This window comes from Canis aureus, chromosome 5 (genome assembly GCF_053574225.1).
Source record: "Canis aureus isolate CA01 chromosome 5, VMU_Caureus_v.1.0, whole genome shotgun sequence".
In the NCBI taxonomy this organism is placed as follows: Eukaryota; Metazoa; Chordata; class Mammalia; order Carnivora; family Canidae; genus Canis; species Canis aureus.
Window position 1 is genome coordinate 60,662,419 of NC_135615.1, and position 17,618 is coordinate 60,680,036.

Here is a 17,618-nt window from a genome sequence, read left to right on the forward strand (position 1 = left end):
CTGCAGACTTTGGGGGGACAGCAGCCCAAGGCAGTAGGGGTGGGGTAGACAAGAGGAAGATGTAAAAGGATATATGAGAAAAGCAGTGGCAGCTGTTCTTTGGGTCCCTTTTCATATTTCTAGAGAGTCTTAGGATAAAGACTGAGGTTGTTTTAAAGATCTGCTGTGCCTGATTGTGCCTATTTAAATGGAACTCTGCTCTGGACCTGAACCATGTGGATGATAGCTTCATTAGGGGTCTGATCCAGATCATATATGTATATATTGTGCCTGCATAACCTTGGGCAAGTCACTGAGCCTCTCAGCCTCATTTTCTTCACTTGTAAGGAATAACCATCGAACCACTGCACAGGTACTCTTGAGGATTAAGTAATTAATGCCAGTTGTTTAAATCGGGCCCTGAAACATACTGACCGGAAGTCACTTATCATCACCTTTAATTCCCAAAGCTTCAGTTCTCTGATCCATCTGCTTGCTGATCACTCCCACCAGGCATAGCACCCTGGGCCCAGCCCAGCTCCACCTCCTGCTTGCTTCCAGAGGGTTCACTTGCTCCCAGTCTCTGGATCCTTGCCTTTCGGCCCTGATAGCCCATCCATTCCATCCCAGGCCCTCATCTGCCTCTCATCACCACACATCACATTGCTGTGCTTCCTTTCCAACCCCATAGAAAACCACACTCCTCCTGTGTATCATTCACTGTAGCTCCCCAACCCTCCTCCCCACTTGCAGTCCTCCCACCAGTCCCTCCACCTCCACACCACCATCATGAGAATCTCCTAAAAAACTCATTTTCATCCCACCCCTCCCCAGCTCAAAAATCTATCAATGTCTGCCTGCTGTCAACGGGAAGAAACACAAACTCCTTGGCACACCTTCTGGACCTCACTACGTCTTCTAGCTCTCCCACACCTTGCCATATCCTCACCCTTTGTTCCTGTTCCTGGCCTCCTTTGTCCATCAGATCTGATTTGGCTGCTACCAACCTACTGCCTTTGTTCCTGTTCTTCCTGCTTCCAGTCCTTTTCCTTACCCACATCTGCCTTGTCAAGCCACACCCCTACTTCAGGGTCAGTATCAGCCTCACTTCTGGTAAGAGGCTCTCCCTGACCCCCAGTAACAGCTAGCTGAGTGCATTCTGCTAGTGAGCCCTGTCTTCCCAAGGAGATCAACTCCTTTTTTTTTTTTTTTTTCCAAATTTTTATTTAAATTCTAGTTAGTTAACATATAGTGCAGTATTAGTTTCAGGAGTAGAATTTATGATTCATCCCTTACACATAACACCTAGTGCTCATCACAACACATGCCCTCCTTAATGTCCATCACCCATTGAGCTCATCCTCCCCACCCCACCTCCTTCCATCAATCTTCAGTTTGTTCTTTATCATTAAGATTCTCTTATGGTTTGTTCCCCCCACCCCCCCTTAAAGGCTCTGTGTCACATACCTCTGAATGTTTACACAGGGCTTAGTGCAAAGCCTACCCATAGTAGGTACTCAATCAACAACTGCTCATTTAGTGATAAATTACAGGTGCTTCTACTTTTTTCTATGACACTTTTGGAATTAGACTTGTCATTCCACTCAAGGGACTTTTTGGGAGATTTATATTCTGAGCACAGTGCAGGTTGTTTGAATGAGGAGGGGACCAAAAGATGAATGACACAGGCCTTGTGCAGAAGGACAGGCCTTGTGAAATTATGAAGGAGTTCTTATTCTAGGCTCCACTGGTGGGCTTTATGAGTGCCAGAGCCTCCTCAAATTGTATGCAAATTTCCCAGATGTGTGCATGTGTGCATTGTTCTGGAGAGGAGGCTCATTCCTTTCATTAGCTGCTCAAATGGTTTTGATCACCCTAGAGTGCAAGGGTCACTGCTCTAAGAAAAGAGTAACATAACCAATTTTCATACCAGTACATGAGTAAGCTCTCAATGGAGAGAAAGCCTTGAGCGGAGTTTTGTTGTCAAGAAGATGGAGAAGAAAACCTTCATGGAAGAGAAAGGAGCTAGGCTGGGTGTCACTTAATAGAAGGAATATCAGAAGGAAGAGAAGGAGAGAAAGGCATTGGAGGCAGAGAATACAGCCTGAGCCAAGACCTGGAGGAATGGGAATGTGTGGTGTCTTTGGGTAGGGGGTCTGCGGCCTGGTGTGGCTGGGGCATGGGGTGTGGACTGATGTAAGGAGATCCCTGCTGCTTGCCCCGTGTAGCAGCTTTTTCAGGCTTAGGCTCATGCACAGGGAGGCTGAAGGAGAAACCAGTTACTCCTCCCTACACTGGGGGACCAGGGTGGGTGATGAGCCACCTGCCAGGAGAAGTCAGGGACACCTGTTCTAATGAGATACAGCAAGGAAACTTCTAGATGCTTCTTTGTATGGAGACTGCAAAGCTGGCTGGCCCAAGTAGGCTCTGGATGTGGGGCTGTCTTCCTCTAGATATTTCATGATGGATTAGGGGAGAAGCCAAGAGAGTGAAGGAGGTCTTTTGAGGCCAAAATACAAGTTTGGGTCTGCTCTGCATGGGGCAGTTCCTACAACATCCAAACAGCAGATCCTCCAATTGGGCCACCCCTGGGCCCTGAGAGAGGAAAGAGATTGGAGAACCAGCCCTGGGGTCAAGGCATCTGGGCACCACTTGGCCGGCTGTAGGTAGACCTGATTGGAAGGCATCCAGTACCCCAGGGCCTCACCCCTCTCCCAGGGTGTAGTTCAGGCTTTCTCTCTCCCAACATGTCAGCCTCACTCTTCTCTCAGGGCCTTGGTGTTTGTCTGGAACCTTTGTCCCCTTCTGCTCCCATAGCTGGCTCCTTCTCATAGCCAAGTTTCATCCCTGATGACCCTTCCAGGTCCAGGGGAAACTTCAGTCTGAAACAGCTCTCCCCACGCCCCCACCCTGATTTATAGTCCCTACACTCAGCTACCCAGACTGCAAATCCATACCAGTGCGCTTCTAGAAAATACCTTTCCCAGAGGTCTGGCTCACTTTGGCCTGAGTCTTGGGTCAACTTCTCTTTTCTGCTCCTCACAGGTGATCTAACAGAGGGAGGAGGTGCCCCAGGGCTTGGAGGCCTTTGTCAGCCAGAAGGATTGTGCCTGAGGAGCCTGTGCTGCTGGGGATGGGTCAGCCATCTGCCATGGTGCAGCCCACTGTAACAGGACTGGGCTCCAATGCTACTGTGTCCAGTGGACTCTCCTGGGTGTCTCCACTCTGTTCCTGATCCCCTCTGCCTTGACACTTTCCCTGCCCTCCTACTCGATGACTGTCTTGACAGGGAAACCTCACAGAAGAGGAACAGCCAAAGAGGCCCCAGAGGCCCCCAGCACAGTCCTTGATATGTCTTATTCTCAGCAATTCCCAAGCAACTACCTCTCTATATAGGATAATCAAATGGGTGAGGGGGCAGGGGGAGGGGGAAATCCCACAGGAATAAGTAGTGCTTTCAGAATTGAAGAAAAGGATTCCAAAGTCATAGTGACTTTTCTGGGTTTTAATCAGGGCAGGAAGTTTTTGGAAAGGAAAAGCTGGTTAGGAGGCAGGCATGACAGTGACCACACATACACCTCACAGGCCGTGTATGTATGTGTGTGTGCAAGTATGTAGGGTATGTGCTGTGGACACATGTGCCTTTTGTATGGAACCTATCATTTGGGTAACAGAATCAGGTACCTTACACTTTCTGGCCAAGAGGCCTGTGGCCTGTCCTGGTCTAAAGATCACACCAAGTGTTTCCTGCTCTGGGCTTTAAAGCATGAGTTCATTAAAATGAGTTAACATATGTAAAATGCTTAATATAGTGCTTGGCAGAGAGGGGGGTGGTCAGTAAATGATCCTATTACCACTGTGGCCATCATTATTAAAATGAATGGAGCCCTGTAACCATCTTGGCTAATGCTGATGACCTCAGTAAGGCATGTGCTGGATGCCTGGTTTCTCAGGGTACCACTCCCACTGTGTCCATTTCTGAATCCCTAGCAGTCAGCACACTGCCTGGTACGCTGAAAGCTGTCAATTTATACTTCATGGAAATAAGACTAAAGAACCAGGAGTGCCCCTCTTTCCACAGTCCTTGGCTCTATGACCGAACCGAAGCTGGTCCCCCCTCCCCGGGCTGGCAGAAGCAGAAGCGCTTCCTCTGTGAAATCAGCTGGTGGACTCCACCTCCCAGAGGAGCAGTGGATGGGACCCTGGCCCTCCGGCCAGCACCGGGCTTCTCTGGCCCAGGCTGGCCTCAGACACACCCGCAGTCAACAAATCCCCCTGTGGAGGAGGAGCCGAGGCAGGATGACAGGATGACTCTGCCCCATGGAATTAGAATTTTGTGCATAAAATATTGAATTTTACATTTAAACCTATTTGTCATAGATCACTTATCAGACCCAGAGGCAAGGATCGTTTTCCTCTGTGAGGGAGCTGATTCTTTTAGCAAATATAAAGGATATGTATAGAACGCACAACTGAATCACACAGTATTCAGAGATTAATTCTCTCTATCCAAAGACTCCAATGCAGGGCCCAGGCGCTCAAAGACCTCCCCATGTGCTCCCTTTCTCTTCCCTCCAGGACGCAGGGAAAGGATTGCTGGGATTCACAGTCCTACAAAGAGCTACTTCTGGATAGAACTCTCTAAGGATGTTTTTCCTTCTTTCTCTTGCTCTTTTATTTAGCTTTGCCAAGCATAGCTGTAGATGCTTTAGTCTTACAGTTAATGCAAATGTTTGCAAATAACAGGCTTTTATACACTTATTCCATTCATCACTTATCAAACACCTGGGAACTCAACTGAAAAACAGTCCCTTGTATGTAAGTGCTGAATCACTAAACTGTACACCTTAAGTTAATATTACAGTGTATGTTAACTAACTGGAATTTAAAGAAAACCTAAAAAAAAAGAGGTAAAATAGTCCCTGTCCTAGAATATCAACTTCTCGCAGGAAGGAGAGCACCTTAGGTCCTCAGACTCACCTGGGACACATCCCTTGGTGTAAAGGAGGAAAGAGTCAAATTCAAATGGATACCCACTCCCCCAAGAAGGGAAGGAAAGCTCTGCTAAAAAGGGGAGATGGTGCTCAGTTAGTGCTCGCTTGGTTTGAGAAATACTTTTTCTGCTCAAGTTAACTACTCAAGGGCAAGTACTTGTACAGTGCTGTGGGAGTCCCAATTTAGGACATCAGTAATCCTTTGTCACATGCAAGATAAATCCCACATTTTGTGGCTGCTGTCTTTGTTGGTGACTTTGCTTTGGAGGTATGCTTATCACCTAAGCCTCTGTTTGACTGGATTTGCCAGGCTGACTGGTACACTGGTTTAGGTTGGTGACTAGACTTCTCTTTCATAGACAACAGTCTCTTCTGGTTCCTGTAAGAGAGTCGACACTATAAAGAGCACAGGACCTCTCCTTGCAGTGCCCATGGGCACAATGGCCTACCTTTCTCTCCTTGTCACCATATTCAATGCCCAAAGTGTCCATGGCCCGGACGATGGCTGCCAGGGACTGGATAGTGTTGCTGTAGACAACAGGCTTGTACTGTTTCACGTCTTCTCCAGAGAAGCCATCTTCGTGAATGATCCTAGAGAGAAACCACACACACCACATCTGATGAGTGCACTGTCCTCACTTGGTACCAAGGAACACCAGGCATGTGATACCCCTGGGGCCAACCTCTTGGCTCAGCTGGCCTAGGGCTGTGTCTAACCTGGATGCTCAATCCCTCAGCTGCTGCACTAGTACCATAACATCTGAAAGAGGAGTTTACCTGAATTACTGAGAATTAAGCAGAAAAACAGAATAGTGGCAAAAAGAAATATAGTCTTTTATACTACTTATATATAGCAAAAGAAGTATCAGGCAACAAGGTGCTAGTTATACTTGAAAATGCTTAGAACAGGAGGAACACACAGTAAGCACTCAGTAAGTGTTAGCGGTTAGTATTTTTAAGCAAAGCTCATGGTCTTAACCTAAGTTTCCACGTAGAATTACACTGATGAAGACCCCTGCAGGAACCTGCAAGTGAGTAATGATTTTTCTTTTGCAGAAAATCCACAGTGCTTACATGTAAGAGGACTCACTTAAAATGAATCTTCTTCATCTTTGACAGTAGAAGACTCAACAGAAGGCATGTGTCTACTCTTCTGTCCTTGGCTAGGATTTGACTACCACGTCAACCTTATTCTGGTGGCTCTGAACAGTGACATGACAAAGCTGACATCACAGTTCCCAGAGGCCACATGACACTCTCTGCCCTCCTGTTCTCAGGTTCCTCTGAGCTCAGGGGTAAGGCCAGACGTGCCCTAATGTCCCATCTCCCTGCAGATAGTAGCCACTCAACACGTGCTCACTGCCAACCAGGTTCCCAACAGGAGAGAAGGCGGGGAAGAGATGAAAAAACCAAAATTTGGCAAGAATTCTCTTATGGTTGGAGCAATTAAGAAAGAGTGAGTGGATTCAAAGACTAACATCTGACAGTAGACACCATCTCCCCCAAGAAAACTGTGCAAACTCCTCACTGGTCACATTTTTCAGTTCAGGGTTGAATATTACTTACAATATGAACATACATCCATCTAAGAGCTGAGACTTCTCTTCCAACCCCCCACAGCGCTTTCCATTGCTTTCCATCCCTTCATTACTCTCAGTACAGAAGGAAATTGCTCACAGTTCTTTTTTTAAAAAACAGTTTTACTGAGATATAATTCACATTCTGTACAATCCACCCATTTAAAGTGTGCGATCAAGTTTTTTAGTCCATTCGTGGGCTTGGGCAATGATCACTTGCAGTCTAATTTTAGAACATTTTGTCCCTTCCCCCAAAAGAAACCTACTACCTATAGCAGTCACTCCTCACCCCCATGCCCAGTAAGCAACCGCAAAGCTGTATTCTGTTTCTATAGATTTGCCTATTCTGGACATAAATAAATGGTATCATACAATAAGTGGTCTTTTATAACTAGCTTATTTCACTTAGCATCATGTTTCAAGATTCATCATGCTTTTTTTTTTTTTTAAGATTTTACTTATTTATTCATGAGAGACACAGAAAGAGAGGCAGAGACATAGAGGGAGAAGCAGGCTCTCCACAGGGAGCCTGATGGAGGATTCGATCCTAGGACTCCGGGATCACTCCCTGCACCAAAGGCAGACACTCAACCACCTGTCACCCGGGTACCCAAGATTCATTATGTCACAGAAACTTTCAGTACTCCATTTCCTTTTATTGCCAAATTATATTCATTGTATGGATATACCACATCTTATTTATCCATCCACCAGTGGATGGACACTAATAATTCTTTTTGTAAAATCTGACTTGATACTGGTGTTAGGTCTTTATCTGGGGTTTCTCTAAGAAGCAGATCAGAATGACCCATGACTTCATGGGCTTCTTTACCCCTACATCTATTTCTGTGCAAGTTTCCAGAGGGAGTATACACCCAGTCTGGATCATTGGTGCACTACCCTAGAGGGATCTTAAAGAAGTTGCTAGGTCCCACTGTAAACAACTAGAAAATTGGAGAAAATATATGAAACAAGCAGTTTCAGAGACCATATAGGACTGTGATCCTGGAGACAAAGGGAAACAAATAATGGGGAGTTCTGTGATGGCCTCGGCTTTCCCCTGGAGGCATTTACCAGCCCTCAGCGCAGGCTCAGAGAGCCTAGGCAGAGTGCAGAAGTCTTATTAAGTTGATGAGGCAAAGATCCAAGTTCAGGAAGGCTGAGGTGGCTGGGATTCCAGGAGAGAAAACTAGAGAGACAAAGAGAAAGGAAGCTCCCTTTGCATGAATAGGCATCTTCTTGGGTCTTGAGCTGAATAAGGTAAGACCGCATGAGCTCAGCAAGGAGCAAACACCAGGGAGCTTAAAAGCAGAATACTTCCCAGGGCTCATCCAAGGCTGGAAGATGTGCAAGTTCTGACCTAGGCAGAGTGGAGAGTCCTTGCTGAACACTGAGGACACTCAGCAGAGACCCTAAGAAGGCTCATGCCATAGCAGTAGGGCGAAACTGGCCCTAGAGTTAAAGCTACTTTAGACCTGCCCCTGCTTAAAAATTAGCCTTAAAAAAAAAAAAAATCAAGCTGACCCCTAAGTAACTTAATTAGAATAAAGTTCAATACTTTCAGTGACAACAACAAAATCAGACACTCAACAATATGATATTTTTAATATCCAGCATCCAATACAAAATTCCTGGCTATGCAAAGAAGCCAATGTGACCCACAACCAGTTAACAAAAGCAGACTCAGGAGTGACAGAGATGATATAATTAACAGTAAAGACTTTAAAAATACCTATTTAAAATATTTTCAAGAAATTAAAGGAAAATATGAATATAATGAGTAGAGAATGGAAGACACAAAAAAGAACAGAATGGGATATCTAGAGATGAAAATACAATATTTGAGATAAAAATTTCCCAGTATGGGGTTAACTCATAGAAGGTTAGTGACCTTGAACACAATGGAAACTATCCAAACTAAAGCAAAGAGAGGAAAAAGGCTTAAAAAAAAAAAGGCATTGTGATATTTATAATATATGTAAAACTAAAACATATGCAATTATAGCACAAAGGATGGGAGGGCTAAAATAGAAATATACTGTTGAAAAATTCTGATAAATGAAGCACTTAAAAGTAAAGCATGGTAAGTTAAGATATATACTGTAAATTGTAGACAACTTAAAAGCTATATAAAAAAGCCAATTGTGGGCAGCCCTGGTGGCGCAGCGGTTTGGCGCCGCTTGCAGCCCAGGGCGTGATCCTGGAGACCTGGGATCGAGTCCCGCATCGGGCTCCCTGCGTGGTGCCTGCTTCTCCCTCTGCCTGTATCTCTGCCTCTCTCTCTCTCTAGCTGTGTCTCTATGAATAAATAAATAAAATCTTTTTTTTTTTTTTTTTTTTTAAAAAGCCAATTGTTACCCAGGCTCCACAACCAGACACCCCTCCAAGGGTGGGACTTGCTGGGTAACCTAAGAGGTGCAGCTGGGACTAGTCAGTCCTCATGATACTCTCTCTCAAGAAACCAGTGCAATGAGTTTCTCATTCTATGTTCTGGACCAGCAGGCCTTACCACTCTCCTGGTAATACTCTCTAGGTCCTTGGCTGCCTTCAGGATCTGCCTCCACTAGGGTTTGGAACTCTAATTTTTCACACCCATTAGTATCACTCATCATACCACCCTAACACAAATAGTAAGTCCTCAAACATCAGCTGCTGTTATTATTTCCTTCCTTCCTTCCTTCCTTCCTTCCTTCCTTCCTTCCTTCCTTTTTCTTTTTCTTTCTTTTCTTTCTTTCTTTCTTTCTTTCTTTCTTTCTTTCTTTCTTTCTTTCTTTCTTTCTTTCTTTCTTTCTTCTTTCTTTCTTTCAAGATTTTACTTATTTATTTATGAAAGACACAGAGAGACAGAGGTAGAGACACAGGCAGAGAAGCAGGCTCCCTGCAGAGAGGCTCCTATGGGACTCGATCCCAGGACCCCAGGATCATGCCCTGAGCCAAAGAAAGATGCTCAACTATTGAGCTGCCTAGGCATCTCTATTTTGTTTCTTTTACACCACCAATGAAGGAAGTTCTGTTCGGGGGATTCTGACTTTAGAATGTGGGTATTACTATTCAGAGCTACCATTTATTATATACTTATGATGTGACAGGCACTTGGCATTTATTCCTCACAATAGCTCCTCGTAGATAAGAAACTCAAGACCTGAAGGGTTAAGTCCTTTACCAATGACACCCAGGGATAGAACTGGGCTTGCCCACATCTGCCTGGCTCCTGAGCCTAAGGAGTCAGCCTTCCACTGCTCTACTCTGCCTCTCCAGATAAGATGGGGAAATAGAAAATAAAGATCTTAAGTGATACTTTTAAGGATATATGACTCAAATCATTGCTGGTGGAGGGCAAAGAAGATGAGGAAGGTGGCATGAAAGTAATACTAAAAGGATTGATTCTTAAAAATTTTAGTGTTTTCCCCTGAGTGGTGGGATTACTAACAGTATCTTTTGTTGTTGTTGTTTTTTTTTTTTTTATATATTGTTTTGTATGGTCCAACTTTTCCAGTGTTAGCACTACTTCTTGGTAGAGACCAATTTAAAATTCTACCCTGAAACAGGAAGCCCAATTTTAAGCTAATATAAGCCAGTCTGAACAAGTTACAAAACTAACAGGACTAGAGCAAGTTTCTCCCACATTGAATCATTTCTGCAAACCTTACATGAAGCTTCTTTATCTTGTGCCACCCCAGGCACCAGGCTGAGACCCTCCAGGCAGTTTTCTATCCAGTCCAGTCCAAGCATTGAGGCAGAGTACAAAAGTGAAGTGTACTGGGGACCCATGCTCTGCTCCTAGGCTGAGAAGACATTAGCAGATTACTCTGTCTTTCTCGGGCTCACCTCTTCTTCTGTCAACCAAGTATAATAAAAACCTACACATCCTATATCCAGGCTCCCAGAAGATCCAGAGATTTCACACACAAAGTGAGTATCAGAACATGTCCTATGATATCAGCCCAGGAGTGTGGGGCAAAGAAAGGAGGTGTCTTGTCAGGGTGTATGTATGTGTGTATGTATTTTTAAAGTAGGCTCTATGCCCAACATGGGGCTTGAGCTTGCATCCCTGAGATTGAGAGGCACATACTTTACCAACTGAGCCAGCCAGGTGCCCCTGGTCAGGGGTTGGAGAGGCAGCCCAGGGGAGTCTGGTCTCAGCTGAGGTCTGAGTCCTGGGGAGGTAACACCAGGATTTGTAAAGCAGGAGTGAGGCTGCATGCGACACCTTAGTGACAGTGGCATCTCTGGCATCACACTGCAGCAGCCCTACAAACTGATCTTCATCCAAGTGTAGAATAAAGTCCCAGGGATATCATTTGAGCCACTGGATCCAGTCATACCTGAAGCTAATCCTCCTTTACGCTTCTGAGTGACAGGAGCCCAATAATTCCCTCTTATTTTTGCATAAGCTAATTTGACTTGTGTTTCTGCCACTTACAATTAATACAGTCATGACTCAAACATGCTCTGCACCTTGATTAACGACAATCATTAGAGATCATCTCCTGCTAGGCTTGTCTATTACTTTTACCACCAGCCTGCCTGCCCCTGGAGGCCAGGTACCACATCTCACCCTTCTCACTTCTTCCTCTCCATATTATTTGGCACAGCACTGGGCTCTGGACAGTACTCAGAGAAAGTGGGACATAACTATGTGAGCCAGGATTAGACAGATACACAAGCCCCACCCCTGCCCAAGGAGCTCACTAACAGAGGTGTGTGTGTGTGTTTGTGTGTGTGTGTGTCTGAGAGAGAGAGAGAGAGAGAATGTTGGGGTGGGAATCCACCAGATTTCTTACGCCTGCAGAGCCAGGGTAGCAGAGGGAAGCCAGGTTAGATGCTGCAATCGTGCCCACCACAAGCTCAGGGACTCTGAAGGGTGGACCAAGCTACCAAACCAGAAGAACCAGCAGGCAAAGGCTGCCTCTGTAGCCCTCAATGTTTGACTTTGGACAGGAGCCACCAGCTGGACTCTGGAAACCTGGCAATGCAACTGAAGGAGGAGATCTCAAGTAGAAATGGAATGGGGGCGGGATGAATCCAAGCCCACCAGAGCAAGTCTGAAATTCCTAGGAAGAGGCAAACAAGGAGGGACCCCTTGCCTCCCCTGCCTTGGCTCCTCATCTTTGCTGCCTTAGGGACCTTACAGGAGGCCTGGACAAGGGCTTTCTTTGCTCTCTGCTTCCCCCTCTCAGCACAGGATTGCACTCAGCTGCAGTGAGACTCCCTGGGCACAGTGGCCTTATATGGTCACAGAACCACAGGCTCAGGAGCTGGAAGAGACCGTAGAGGATCATCTGCCCCAGTAGCCATTCTCCTCCTTTGAATCACAGATGCTTCTGAGATTGTGATGAATGCACCAACACACACTTTTCCTCCTAGTTTCTGGAGGCTCAGAAACTCGAGGGCCCTAGGTGGCTAGAATGCATAATCTTCACACTATCTCCAGCCTGGACTAAATGCCCCTCCTCCACTTCCCTTTCTCCAGCACTGGGACTGTCTCTCTGCTCTCCACCATAGTCCCATTGGGGATCCAGATTAAGGGGGTGCTTTGGGAGCCAGACTCGAGCTATGGAGCAGAGTCATTTTTTTAGCTGCCTAGTGTTTCAGCTCCCTCAGCTTTCCACAGAGATGGGCCTGGTAGTACCAACCCTCCTCACCAGTTGTGCTACGTAAAGAGAAGCGCTGGGCATGGTAAGCACTCAATTGGTCCCGCTGTTATTATTGTTGTTGTATTTGGTGACAGGATGGCAGTGGGGCAGGGAGTGCAGTTTGCTGGCTGTCCCATGTCTCTCTTCTTGAGGAGAGGACATAACCCAGGGCCACAGGGCAGGAAAGCCAGGAAGCCATGGGAGGACCACTGCTTGCCAGGAGGAGATAGCCACAGCAACAGCCACAGAAAGAAGGACGCAGGGAGAGGGGGCTTTCTTGGCACTGGAGCAGAGAAGCTACTCATTTGCCTAATGAACATCAGCCAAGCAACAGTGGGTTGAAAGGCTGAATTTCCTGATTTGGGGGCTGCTTAGGGATGTTATGTGTTTCTAATTGCAGCTGGGGATTCATATGCTGACTGTTGTAGGTGAGGGTCAGTGCTGAGCACCTTACCACTGACAACAGTTCCCAGTCATCAGGGAGATGTGGTCAGCAATAGGGAGATGGCCCTGGAGCCACACCCCTGCCTCGCAGTGGTGGGAAACGACTTCCCTGGATTCACAGAATGCGTTTTTAATCCAACAGTGAGTTAATGACACACACCAGCAATTAGGAGCTCCATAGAACCTATCAGACTGCATGGAGCCTGGACAGGATTGTAACATGAAAACACCCTTAGAGTATCTGGTGTGTCCTGCGCAGCCATTGTTATAAAACTACATTTGTGTGTGATGGTGCTGGTAGGAGGAAGGGGTGTGGAGGGAGTAGGGGGGAGAAGGGCTGGATGCTTAACAAAATATCATCAATAATCACTTTAAGGCAGTGGCATTTGGTGACTTTTTTTTTCTCTTTACATGTCTGTTTTGTTTCACTAAAAAAATGTGCATTTGTTATTTGAAAGAACAACACATACTTTTTGGTGGGAGGCAGACACTTCATGTTTAACAGAGGGGACCACTTTGGCCAGGAGAGGGGTCTAGAGTAAGAAGGGGAGAGTCATTAATCAATAGGAATTTCCTGGCATGTGTCACCTAGGTTCAGCTGGATATAAGATCTCATCAGACTCTGAAGCCCATGAGGCCTGGTCCCTGCCTCCTTGGTATTCTCCTTCTGGACAATAAGGCGAGTGTTGAGAACAAGAAAGCTAACTATTGTGGTATCTGCCAAGGGCCAACTGAAGGGTCTGTCACCCAAAAGCCATTCCCTTCTTATCATGGTGAGGTCCTCTCCCTGCGTCCCTTGCAGCTAAGAGTGACCATGTGATCCAGTTCAAGTAAGACTGAGGGGGAAGTGGCTAGACCTGCCTCTGAGAAAAGGTTTTCCTTCTTGGTTCAAAGAGAGAACAGCTTTTCTGCCTCCCTACTCCACCGTTCCTCTACCCCTGGCTGTCCCTCCCCCGGCCATCCCCTGGATTCTTGCCTCTATATGTGGTTATGTGAGAAAGTGAACACTGGTGCCATGGCAGCCATCTTGTGACTGTGAGGTTAAATGCCACCACCCTGAGGATGGCAGATGAAAGGGGCGCAGCGGTTTCCCAGTGATGCTCCCTAAATGTCAAATGAACCCTGGGGCCATCTGATACCAGGGGGCATGCTCTTGCCATGATGCCCTCTACCTGGGATAGGGAAATGGTCCTCCTTGGAGCCAACACAGAAATAGTCATTTTCCAGGTGGGAACTTATGACTTACAGAGAAGAGATTTGCCTATAGGCATACAGTTAGCTTGTGATGGAGTAGGGACAAAATTCCAGGAGGTTCTCCATTGTGCCACAGGCTCCTTGCTTTCCGTAGTGCTCCCCTGAAGTAGGAGGTTAGTGGGTGACACCAGGCAAGAAAAACATCTATCAATTGCAAAACAGAAAGATTTTCCCTCTTCTATCTTAAAATCTCTAGCTCCTAATAATTTGGAGGCTTCTTTGAAGGTAGTTTGTAAGCGTCTCTGGTTCATTCATTCACTCGTCCCCTAATGCACTTTCCCCATATTGTCTGGGTAGCTACTATGTACCAGGCACGGTGTCAGGTGCTGGGGACAGAAGAGTCAACTGGCAGACACCAGAGAGCTTGACTCCTACTGCAGAAGGTATGTATCAAATAAGCAATTTCACAAATGATTGATTAAATTACAATTGGAATAAATGCCACCAAGAAGAAAAATATCATGGGCAAGAGATACGAGAGGAGGACCTATAGTATGGGCTTGGGGGCAGCAAGGAAAGTTGCACACGAGCTGGCTGCAGGGACAGAGAACAACACAGGACTCCGGAGAGGGAATCAGCACATGCCACACCGGCTCTCTGGAGAGCCGCTTCTGTATGCAGTCTCTGCGTGTCTTCCAGAGGTCCCCCACCCGCGCCCAGCAGGCACACGGGGTGCTGGGAAACGTGCTGTAAAGGAACGGAAGGAGCTTCCTGGGCTGGCAGGTGGGACTGGAAGCCAGAGATCCCAGTCGGGAGGCTGCTCTGGATCTGGCGAGGGTGTAGGTCTGATGTTTCCTCCCCAGGGACGGTTCCACCCAATCTCCTGGAAAACATGCAAGCTAATCCAGTGTGGGAAACGTCACAACACCAGCCAGCAGGAAGAGCCAGCCAGCTTGAGGGGAGGCACCCGAAACAAAAGGCAGAGGAGAAGGTCCTGCAGGAGGCCCCACCTCTTCTCTTCCCTGTTGAAGCTCCCATTGACTGTTCACAGAAGGATCAAGCTTAAGTTGGGTGTGAACTGCAGGAAAGACCCTGGCCCCTGATTCTGTGGGTGCCACCAAGAGTGAGGACTAAGTGGAGCAGTCAACAGTGGTCCAGGAGGTACTGTGTGGGCAGGGCCAGAGGTGGATGGGAGATGGGTGTTTCCAGCCCTGCAGCAGCTCCAGTTCCCTAGAGGACATCATTCCTTCCTTCCTTCATTCCATAAATGTATATATTGAGCACCTGTTAGGAGCTAGACACTCCCTGACTCTCCTACTTGCTAACAGCATGGACTGTGGGCAGGTTGCCGACCTCTGTGGGCCCAGGTCTCCACTCTTTATTTTTCTTTCTTTCGTTTTTTTTTGGGTCTCTACTCTTTAAATTAGGGATAATGACTGTCCCTCACAGGGCCATCAGCAGTGTTAAAGAATGTGCAAGGAGAAGCTGGCACACAGGCCCATTATTACCAACTGCTGGTATTATGTAGAAGTCACAGACTGATCAGTGCCAAAGCAGGACTAAACTAGTCTTGTCTCGGGACCCGTGGGTGGCTCAGTGGTTGAACGTCTGCCTCAGTTCAGGCCACGATCCCAGGATCCTGGGATCGAGTCCCACATCAGACTCCCTATGGGGAGCCTGCTTCTCCCTCTGCCTGTGTCTCTGCTTCTCTCTGCATGTTTCTCATGAATAAATAAATAAAATCTTAAAAAAAAAAAAATACTTGTCTTGTCTCCCGGGGCCTTGGGTCTGCCTCCTACCCAGAGCAGCAGTTTGTCTTGACCTAGATGAATGGGTGGAGGGTATCCATGTTTTGAATGACCAGCTCAGAGACCACTGGCAGAGATGAGACCTGTGTGCTTACAAGGTAATATGCTGAGACCTCAATTTCTGACTTCCCAGAGTTCCTCTCCCCAGAGCAGAGGCAGTGGGACCCGGAGGCCCTGATGGGGGTCAGAAGCTTCGCTTGTGTCTAAGCTTCCATAACTGGCAGAGCCAGAGCTTTCCTGAAGGTGATGACTTCCTTTTCCTTTCATCCATAGAACTGACTACTCATGCCAGGTACCAGCCCTACAGCACCCAGCAGACAGTGGTGGACAGGACAGACATAGACCTTGACTTCAAAGGACTCACCATGTAGCTGGGGAAGACAGAAAATAAATAACTGAATAAATAATATTTAGAGTGATGAACACAAGAAGGGTAGAGGGATGGGGTTTGGCAGGGTGGAGTTAGGAGCCAGGAAAGAAGGTGGCATATGAAACTGAGGCCTGAATGATGATAACTGAACCCTGCATATATGTGAGGAAGAATATTTTGAGTAGAGAGAACAGCAAGTGTAAAGGCCCTGCCCCCCTCCTCTGTGTTAGAAGAATGGTGAAGAGTTAGTGGGGCCACAATGGAATAAGTACCAGGGAAAGTGGGGGGGGGGGGGGAGGGGGAGATGAGGTCAAAGAGGGCAGCAGGGAGCTGATCACATGGGGTTATTGTACAACTTATATTTTTTTCATAATATGCATTAAAACCTATTAAAATAAAAAAGTCGGGGATCCCTGGGTGGCTCAGCGGTTTAGCGCCTGCCTTTGGCCCAGGGCACAATCCTGGAGTCCCAGGATCAAGTCCCGCGTCGGGTTCCCAGCATGGAGCCTGCTTCTCCCTCCTCCAGTGTCTCTGCCTCTCTCTCTCCCTGTCTATCATAGATAAATAAATAAATATTTTAAAAAAATAAAACAAAATAAAATAAAAAAGTGTAGTGTCCTCCCAAAACCATTGTGATTTCTACTGTTGCTTTTTTTTTTTTCTTTTTTTCTTCTAAGTGTGGATCGCCTTTAAATGATAGCTTTCCCTCCTCTTTCCCTAACTTCTCCAGCTCTGTCTGAAAGGCCTGTTGTTGGAACACTTATGGATTCCAACTTACACAGCTAAGCAAAAAAGAAGAAAAAAAATCAGCCATCATCCCACCACCTGGAGGGAAGCACCATCCACATGTTAGTGTGTATTTCAGTCCTTTTATCAGAGAGTCCGTATGTACACGGTCTTTCCCGAAATGGAATCACACCGTGTGCCTCTGCATCATGCAGCAGTTGTCACTGGCTGCTTGGTGTCCCTTCATCTGAGTGGGGCCTGAGTCATTGGACCATCAGTGGACTCTTGGGTTGCTTGTAGATGGAAGCTAGCTCTTCCCAGCTTCAAAGTCAGCTGCTGGGGAGGCTGCCTGACCATGAGCGAATTTCTCCTAATAAGGGCAGAAAGCTACAAAACCTGCACAGAATAAGCCAGAGGCTGGGTGACCCCCGGCCTTATAGGCTGGGCTCAAGTGAAGCGTGTGAGCACAAATGGGATCTTTCAGTGATTTGAAAAGAAGAGAAGAAAGATCCAATTTAAAATCCAGCTATTTAATGGTGAAATGGAGTTGTATGGTTTGTGAAAATTTATTTAAAAAGTAGGTAAGATCCTTTAGTAATTAATATGATATTTAAGACTTGATAGTCTAAGAATAACAGAATAGAAGGGTCTTTAAAATAACAGTATTAAACAAATCAGTCGCCCAGGGGAATGACTGGTACAAAACAAGGGATATGTCCTGTTGACAGTGACTTGCAGAAATCTGTTATAAAGATGCCATTTTTAATAAGGGGTAACTCAGGCCAGAAGCAATGATGTCAGCTGCCAATTGTCACCAGACGGAGCCAGGGGCAAGGCCAGGACTTGTGATTTCAGTACAGAGACTCTGCTGCCATTATCTGGAAAGTAAT

The 17,618-nt window shown here is 46.5% G+C and overlaps 1 protein-coding gene across 2 annotated transcripts in view; it reads right to left on the reverse strand.

The window, feature by feature from the left end:
- Positions 1-17,618, reverse strand: part of GNAO1 (G protein subunit alpha o1) — a 172,986-nt gene that overhangs the window by 76,756 nt on the left and 78,612 nt on the right. For both annotated transcript variants that reach the window (XM_077898375.1, XM_077898374.1), the window contains exon 3: positions 5,423-5,564. In XM_077898375.1, the coding sequence (XP_077754501.1) occupies positions 5,423-5,564 (142 nt within the window). The remainder of the gene's footprint in view (positions 1-5,422; positions 5,565-17,618) is intronic.